The sequence below is a fragment of the Semicossyphus pulcher genome, unplaced genomic scaffold, assembly GCF_022749685.1.
Source record: "Semicossyphus pulcher isolate SPU_LCO1_2020_fin unplaced genomic scaffold, fSemPul1.0.p SCAF_3, whole genome shotgun sequence".
Classification (NCBI taxonomy): Eukaryota; Metazoa; Chordata; class Actinopteri; order Labriformes; family Labridae; genus Semicossyphus; species Semicossyphus pulcher.
This window is the reverse complement of record NW_027211704.1, coordinates 36198706-36208440: the sequence shown is the minus strand read 5'-3', so window position 1 is coordinate 36208440 and position 9735 is coordinate 36198706. Positions and strand designations below refer to the sequence as shown.

The window sequence follows — 9735 nt, the reverse complement described above, 5'->3', positions numbered from 1 at the left end:
CCTGTTGAAAACATTTATACCCAACATCTTACTTTAAACATAAAGTTTACAAACATACTGTACAAAACGTATGTCTGTGGAACTTATCTGGAACTGTAAATATTACAAAGCCTGGCAATGTTGTTGATGTTTTTGTTTTGAATTTGCTTTTATTGTTTTTCTCTGTCTCATGTTATGTCTAAATGGAAAAAATGGAAATAAATTCTAAGTGTTAAAAAAATGTTGGGTTTCTGCAGCTTCAACAACAAACAGCTTTTATTGGTGAATCATGTGCGGATCAGCTGTTTGCACTTAAAATCAGGTATGACTCAGTCAGCAGTGTTTTCAGTGAAGTTTATTGAAGACAACATGAGAGGAAGAAAAGTGAATCACAAAGACGTCAGATGAAGAGCAAATGTCCTCACATAGATTTAAGAGAATATTTGTCTTGATGGATTGTTCATGTTCAAGTGCAATCAAATATTTATTTCCACAGTGTTTTGGTTCAGCAGTGGGTTCAGAGTGAATGTATGTCTTTGTATGTTTGTGTGAATTTGTAGTAGGACCTATAATGAGCGCGTCATAACATAATAAATTAATTAGTTATGTTTAAACCTCGTCCTGTCCTGACACTCTGATTCTGCAGTAAATTTATCTTGAAGAGTCATTTGTTACTTTAGTGTCAGACAAATGGAGAAACCTGCTCAGGTCATTAATTATATTTAAGTACTGTCCTCCACATGTTTAATAAGAGAACTGTCTGTGTTTCATTTTCACTAATGATCTGTTAATAATGAGAATTCAGAAACAAACTCTATAAACGAAGACTACAAGTTGTAAATATGATGATTAAATCGGATCAGAGGAGAAATCACAGCATGAAGAGTTCATTTATTTTCACTTTACTCCACAGTAATAATTCTAATATTTTTATCCATTTTATTTTTAGCAGTTTTTGCACAAATTCAGCTGTAGAAGCTTTTTTAGCCTGATTTCAATCCAGTGTTTATTCTCTTCATATTTCATATTTCAAAACCCTGAACTGAATTTCTACCTTTTCATCTATGATGGATTTTTATACAGAACCCACAATGAACTACACACACTGAAACACACACACATGTTGTTGCATAGACGTCATATTGAATCAGACTCAGCAATAAATGAAACAGAAGTCAAAACAAGGAACATGATTCAACACGTGTCCGCAGTTTAACTCAGTTTCCTGCCTTTAGAAAAATAAGTGATTGTTTAATAATCCACATTATTATTATTATTGTCTTTAAAAAACTAACTAAAGGACCAAAAATCTTTATGCAGAAACCACCTGTTTTTCTGCAAATGTGAAGCTACTCATTCGGCTCTGTGTAGTATTGCTTTAAGTTCATACTGAGTGTGTGTGTGTGTGTGTGTGTATGTATTTATAGTTAGACAAATATGCAGCATTATTCTGTGACACTGTAAAATAAAATAAAAGATGAATTTTCCTTTCACATACAGAGGAGGAACCCTCACAGAACTACAATAAAATAGAAAACACCCTGTATCCTAATCAATCAATCAATCAAATACAGAGGAATCAATATCAGCAGTTTATCTGAAGTGTCTGTACACTAAAGTGTGAATATGGAAACGTACAACAGCAGGTTTTCTTTTCGTGTTTACCTCTCTTGTTGTTGTTGTCGTTGTTGTTGTTATTTTTACAGGAAGTAGTAGTTTTGCTTCATTGTAGTTCTTTTGATGCTGAAAGTTGAGAATTGAACTGTGTGTGTGTGTGTGCTAACATCTGGTTATTAGCATTACTGGACCAGCGATCTTTTCCAACAAAACTTTGGTTCACAAAACAGGAAATAAGAAAACTCAAATACAGTTTTATAGTTTTGACCTGCAGCCATGTTGGATGGGTTAGGGGAGGTTACAGTTGTAAATGTAACACTTCTCTTAATAAGTTAAAAATTATTTAAACCAAACATTTCAAAGAGAACTGTGAACAAAGACAAGTACAGTTTAAAGAATATACAACAAATAAAGAATAAAGCAGACAGGAAGTACACAGGAAGTGGTCATATACACTAGACATCATCAAATATAAAAGCTGGATTCAGCTCAGTATTAGTGATATAAACTCTCTGAATATTAGTCATAAATACGAGAACACGAGAGAGTAACAGGAAGAAGCTGGAGAGTCTCTATGGCTTTAACAGGCTGTGACACCTTAACACCTTTAGATATGAGCACCATATCTATCATCATCACCGTCATCAGCATCATCTTCATCACCATTATCTTTATCATCATCAGCATCAGCATCAGCATCTTCATCAGCATCATCTTCGTCATCATCATCATCATCATATAGCAGCTTCAGTCTGATCAGGGCAGAGCTACATGAACATTTATCATAAAGACATAAAGTGGGATTATTTGAACAGTCACTGTGATCAGTTTCATGAACAATAATAAAATCAGACGGATGTAAAATGGAATTAGTGGAAAACCTTTGTTTATATCGACTCTTAACTTTCAGTTTCTGGTGAAGATCTGATTTATTCCTGAACGAATCTCACAGGTTAAACTGCAGACACACACGTAATGGAGACCACGTTTGTGTGATAGGAAGGAAAATTGGTTCCTCAAGATTCATTTAAAATATTCCATAATGCAAACGAGGCAGAATCTGTAATCGGTGATATGACTGTGAATTATGTCTTTAAGACAAGTCATCTACAGAAATAGAGAGGAGTCAGTGACCCCGATTGGTTCATCAAACCAGAGAGTTTATGCAAAACTAACCAATAATAAAACATGACAGTTTGTTGAAAATATCACCTGTTGGAAGCTGCTGCACAGGATTGTCTACTTCTGCACATTTTTAATCACCACTGAGAAACCAAAAGTGAAACACATTCCACATGCTGCCTGATAATTAGTACTCACCATCAGGATCAGACTCTAGATATTTTATCTCTTTCAGGCTAAAACATCCTTGCCTTCCCCACCTTCCTCACCTCGCTTTGAAGATTTAAACTTGAACAAGCTTTTGAAATGTTCTCTTCAAAGAAGGGAGAACATGCAAACTCCACACAGAAAGGTCCACTACGTCTGAACAGGGATTCAAACCAGGAACCTTCTAGCTGTTAGGTGCTAACCACAACAGTGCTAACCACTGCCCCACCATGCCACCCTTTATCTTCCATTTGTTCATTTTTTGTCTTACTTAGACGAATCTCACCATGAACATTTAACAGGTTCGTTACACCACTGGGCAAGAGACGGGTTACATTAAAAAGACCAAGGTTAATTAAAGCACGTTAAGTTAGAAATCTACTGTACTTTAAAATCACAATAATGTAAACACAACAAAAACCCAAAGCACATGCTAAATAACCATACTACTGGAAATAAATCCAACATGCGCAAATAAACAAATGCAAATAAACAAACTCATGCAAATAAGGAAACCAATGTACATAAAGTAAAAGCACGTAAATAAACAACAAATGCAAGTAAACATAAAACAAACATAACATAAACAAAACACTGAAGAAGATTAATATAACAACTAATTTAAAAGAAGTAAAGTAACCATAAGAGCAGTGGGTGGCATGGACTTAAACAAAACTTCATGAAGAGGGACAGCCACTATGTGTGAAAAGCCAACATGTTCTTATGGGGTTCAAGCAGTTGTGGACCCACGTAGAGTCCAAACCAGATTCTGTTTAAGCCCCCAAAACAGCAGCATTGCCTGGGTAGTTGATGCTGAGGGGGTGAGCATGCCAAAGCCACTGCTCAGATACACACACGGAGGCCAACACTGCACTTAGGAGATCCTCCTGCGGAGCAACCCACCTCCCACTGCCAGCCACACTACAAACTAGTGGAGACAGTATCACCAATACGCACAGAGCGTGCACACAATGAATGGAGGAGATGGCAAAGCCCATTACCTGAATTTAGAGTATTGTACGCCCTGACACGGCCACCCCAAAGCAAGGCTCCAAACATGGCAACAAAGAGATATGCCAAGATGCAGTCACCACGGAGAGAAGACCAAAGTGGAAGGAGAGGCAGAGGTATGCCTACCTATATATAGGTGCACACCTCGCTGACCAGTATTCAGTGTGCCGGTAAACCTGGCACAGTGCCAACAGCGGCAGGGAGGGAAATGACTTCTGACTACAATTAGATGTAGTAGAAGTGTTATTGTACTACAGTATTCTTAAAGAAGTTAAATATGCCGGCCCGAGTCTGGTTTAGGCCGAAGCCGTGTAAATAGCAACACGCCTAACCCTGCAGGCGCACATTGCTCTTAAAGGGAATGAGAGCTGACACTCTGACTGGCTTGATTCATGTTATGCCGGAAACACACCTATGAATAATTCAGGGACCTAAGCCAACCTCTTTGCGCCTTTCACCTCGGTTTGTGCCCAGATTGTGCGCTGTGTAACTAGCAAAAGTGGTTCAGACACACCCTAAATCAAACTATCTGTTGATTCACTTCATGTTCCAATGATCATACTTTGAGTGACAGAAAACGAACAGAGAGAGAACATGTAGAAGATCAAAACTGCCCTTCACCTGAAACGAGACTGCCTCAGACGTGCACATTGTTTATTCTTCATCAGTATGGAGCAAACTTCTGTCTCTCCGGCTTCTTCATCCCGTTGGCTGAGGAGATCTTCGCCGTGTAGGATGCCAGTGCCACCGCCGCTGCCTGAGCCTGAACCGGGACGGCTGACGCCGCTGCTGTCTGCATGGAGCCAGGTAACATGGGAGCACCGATAGCTGCCGCCGCTGCTGAGGCAGGGGGGGTAGAGAGGGCCAGGTAAGGGATGGATTTGACCCCCAGCAGGCTGGAGAGGGGGAAGGCGTAAGGAGCACCCAGGATGGGAGCATGGGGCAGGGAGCTGCCCATCGCTGCCAGGGGAGAGGAGGAGGAGGAGGACGAGGCAGGGGGGGCAGGCTGGGTGAAGCTCATGGTCAGGTCAACAGGAGACGGCATGGAGGAGGACTGGGCGGTGGATTTGGCGGTCTCTAAACTGGAGGAGGGGAGGGAGGAGGAGGAGGAGGAGGAAGGGGAGGAGAGAGGGAGGGTAACAAGGGAGGGAGGAGTTGGGAGAGGAGGTGGAGGGAAGGGACGGAGGGTGTAGGGAGTAGAGGGGGACGTAGGGGAGCAGGGGGGTAAGGGAGAGGGATTTTGGATGGAGAAGGTTAGAGGGTCAAAAAAAAGACATGTTTCAAAAAAAATCAAATTAAATAAAAACAGGATTTAATGAAAAAAGGAAGTGAAATCATAAGACAGGTGTGTTTTGCTTGAGGTTGCAGCAGATTATCATGGGGGGGTTGCTGTACGGATGGGGGGTGTGCTATATGGCTGGGGGGGGGGGGGCTTAGGGAGGAAAAACAGAACCATCACAGATAAATTAGTTTTGTCAGACCTTCAAAAACAGGAAACATAAAAATAGTTTGTCATTCAGAGAGAGCTTGAGTCTTCTGGTCAGCATCTACACTGCTAGCTTAGTATCTGTTGTTGTGTAATGCAGTCTCTATTATTGGTAGGGGTTTTTATAAAGTCAATGTACTTTATATTATTATTTAATTTAAATTTGATTGTAATTTCCACCAACTTAAAACTAAATGATGTTGTTAGTGTTCGACAGAAACGGTCTGAGCCAGAGGACGCTAACCTCCACTCAGATGCAGAAATGTTAATATTTAAATATTAAAAACTCTTCCAGCTGTGAATAAAGACAAACGAAAGAGGATAGGAACATGAGAACTCTTTATTGTTTGTAATATTGTTTCTTTAAATATTCTGTAGCAGCTACAAAGTGAAGATGTGATTTTACAGTTTATTTTGAAAAGTCACATTGACTGAAAAAAGTAATAATCTAGTTAGAAAATAATGATTATCCCTGAACACTTTAAACATAATGAAAGTGAAAAATTCACAGATTAATATTTATATTGAAGCAAGTTAATTTATGTAGTTTAAACAACCTGTCATCTGATCACAGTATAATGATGGCCATCCAAGATGGCGTTGCGGAGGCTGCCTCGGTGTGTTGGTGTTGTTTTGTTTTGTCTTGTATTGTTTGTAAATAGCGTTTTTTGCAAAAACACACATCGCTCTTACACTAGAGAAGACCTCATGGACATACGGACTACAACACCATTGGACTTATTTGCCTCTTTCCTAATGGAATCCGTGGAATTATTGGACATTCTGGTCAAAGGTGCCCTCACCGTTGCCAGTGCAGTGATACACAAGAGGAGAGGGAAACGGGCCGGCGCGCTCGTGCGTCTTCGCCGACGCGGACTACGCACTGCTTTACCCGGCATTTTTCTTTCCAACGTGCGTTCACTGGGCAACAAAGTGGACGAACTTCAGCTACTGTTGGGAAGAAACAGAGACTTCTCTACATCTTCTGTTTTGTGCTTCACGGAGACGTGGCTGTGTGGGACGATACCGGACTCTGCGCTGTCGCTGGCATGATTCCAACTTCACAGAGTGGACCGCGACACATAACTCTTCTGCAAAACCAAAGGTGGAGGAATCTGTTTCTATATCAACAGCGGCTGGTGTACGGACACTACAATGATACAGCAGAATTGTTCTCCTGGTTTGGAATATTTTTTCATTAACTGCAAACCCTTCTACTCCCCCCATGAGTTCGCTTCATTCATTCTGGTCGGTATTTACATCCCACCGCAGGCCAACGTGCAGGATGCACCCACGCGCTCGCCGACCAGATCCTGTGTGTGGAGCGGACAAACCCGGACTCCTTAGTTATTGTCCTCGGGGACTTTAACAAAGGTAACCTCAGCCATGAACTCCCAAAATACAGACAGTTTATTAAATGCCCGACCAGAGAGGAATGTTTTGGATCACTGTTAGACCGCAGCTTATCACGCCATCCCCCGGGCTGCACTGGGTCACTCTGACCACGTCATGATCCATCTGATTCCTGCGTACAGGCAGAAGTTAAAGCTCTGTAAACCTGTACTGAGGACATCTAAAAAGTGGACCAGTGAAGCTGTGGAGGATCTTCAGGTGTGCTTAAACTGTACGGATGGGACGCTTTCAGGACTGCTACCAACAGTCTGGATGAGGCTAAATACACCTTCAGCCGGGTGGTGAGAGAAGCTCAGCGTCTGTATTCTGATAAACTACAGCAGCAGTTTTCAGGGGGAGATGCTGGCTCAGTCTGGAAGGGTCTCAGACAGCTCACCAGCTACAAGCCGAAACCCCCCACTCTGTTAATGACCTGCACTTTGCCAACTACCTTAATGAGTTTTACTGTCGTTTTGATAAACAATGGGACAGTCCTGACACCATCCCCCGTAACTCCACTCAACAGCTACAGCCTATCATCTCCACCTTAACGGCCCCCTCCCCTCACCTCACAGCAACAACCCTCTCTGTCACGGAGAGAGATGTTTTTAAGAGACAGAACCCCCACAAAGCAGCCGGACCGGACTCTGTCTCCCCCTCCACCCTGAAGCACTGTGCCGATCAGCTGTCTCCGGTGTTCACAGACATCTTCAACACCTCACTAGAGACCTGCCGTGTGCCAGCCTGCTTCAAGGCCTCCTCCATCACTCCTGTCCCCAAAAAGCCAAGGACCACAGGACTTCATTACCACAGAGGTCAGGGCGACGGGTCTTTAGTCATTAAGTCTTTTGAGCGCCTGGTGCTCTCACACCTCAAGCACATCACAGACCCTCTCCTGGACCCCCTGCAGTTCGCCTACAGAGCCAACAGGTCCGTAGACGACGCAGTCAACATGGCCCTCCACTTCATCCTCCAGCATCTGGACTCAGCAGGAACCTATGCCAGGATCCTGTTTGTGGATTTCAGCTCTGCCTTCAACACGATCATCCCGGCTCTGCTTCAGGACAAGCTCTCCCAAAGTTTGCGGATGACATCACCCTCATTGGACTCATCTCTGATGGGGACGAGTCCGCCTACAGTTGGGAGATTGACCATCTGGTGACCTGGTGTGGTGAGAACAACCTGGAGCTTAATGCTCTGAGGACAGTGGAGATGGTTGTGGACTTTAGAAAGAAAGCAGCCACACCCGCCCCCATTACCATCAGCGACTCCACTGTTTCCACTGTGGAGTCTTTCTGCTTCCTGGGGACCATCATCAGCCAGGACCTCAAGTGGGAGCTGAACATCGGCCCCCTCATCAAAAGGTACAGCAGAGGATGTACTTCCTGCGGCAGCTGAAGAAGTTCAACCTGCCAAAGACAATGGTGGTGCACTTCTACACCGCCATCGTTGAGTCCATCCTCACCTGCTCCATCACCATGTAGTACACTGCTGCCACTGCCAGGGACAACCCCCCCCCCCATGTGACATGGACTCGCACTTGGCCCCTCAGTCACTCAGTATTACACGAATGTTTAAGATTCCAATTCAGACTCTCTATGCGTTACATTAACGCAAACTGCACTTTTAGATTGTCTGTACACTGCACTATTATTATTTTTAACTTTAACTTTTGCACTCACTAATATCCTGCACACCTGTACAGTTTTTAATCACACCTGTTGTACATATTTTGTATTATACGTATTGCTTTTTATATTTTTATTCTTTTTGCCTATTTTTTATCTAGTTAGTCTGCAGGTGAGAGGGAGGCATGTCCGTGAAACCAAGTCACTGTGAATTAAACATCATAAATCACCTCCAGCTTATACAGAAACAATAAATGATCAAATTTTCTGATCATGGCCACACAAATCCATCAGCGGCAAGTTGTAGAGTTAAGAATAACGTACAGCAGGCGACTCATTATTCAAGGGATAATGTACAGCTAGCAGGAAGATTTGGACAAGAATAATGTGCAGTGAGTTAATTATTATTTAAGGGGAAATGTACAACAAGGTCATCATTATTGAACGGACAATATATAGCAAAAGGGTCTTAGTGTTAGGCATAATGTGTTTAAATGGGATTGTGAAAGCAGTGCTTTTACTAACCAACGATTCAGAGCACTTCTTTCACCACTTCAGTACATCCACACTTTAGACAAACTGATACATATTGATTCCTGCTGTATTATTGTGACTGGTTGATTGATTGATTGGTTGGTTGATTGATTTATTGACTGAATGACCGAATGACTGACTGACCGGTTGGTTGGTTGATTGATTATCAGATTGGGAAGGAGGTCTTTTAACTTGAAGATGGCAGATATGTGTTCACCATCAGTCTGGTTCTGCTCGAGGTTTCTGCCTGTTAAAGGAAGTGTTTCTGTCTCACGGTGGATTCATGTTGTTCTCTGTATATAATATAACAGAGTACGCTCTACACCTGCTCTGTAAAGTATTGTCAGATAACTTTGCTGTGATTTGGAGAAGTATAAACAAGAATTTGTTGACTGACTGATTGACAGACTGATTGGTTGATTGACTGTTCATTGAGAGATGATGCACAGGGAGCAGGTTGTAGTGTAAAGGGGATAATGTACAGCGAGCAGGTCATAGCAGAAATAAACCTCGACAGGGTGATGCAGGATATTAATTCTGCATATTTTCTCCCACAAAGATATAATTAAATTCAGTTTTTGTGATTTCATTTAATTCAATTTGTGCTTTTTTATATTTAGATCCCCGTAGGCTTCAGCTTAACAGAAGCTATTCTTCCTTTGGTCTGCAAAATTTACTCTGTGACAATAAAAAATACACATTGACACAGTCCATCACAATACAAACACATCAAACATCACATCAATCAAATAACACAAG

General features: G+C 42.1%; 1 protein-coding gene across 1 annotated transcript in view; it reads right to left on the bottom strand.

Moving 5' to 3' along the window:
- Window positions 1–347: 347 nt before the first annotated feature.
- LOC138605850 (poly(rC)-binding protein 4-like) overlaps window positions 348–9735 on the bottom strand; it is a 45321-nt gene continuing 35933 nt past the window's right edge. The window contains exons 13-14 of the mRNA XM_069678303.1: window positions 4558–5018; window positions 348–2363 (exon numbers count right to left, since the gene is read on the bottom strand). Of these exons, the coding sequence (XP_069534404.1) occupies window positions 4601–5018 (418 nt within the window). The 3' untranslated portion in view covers window positions 348–2363; window positions 4558–4600. The remainder of the gene's footprint in view (window positions 2364–4557; window positions 5019–9735) is intronic.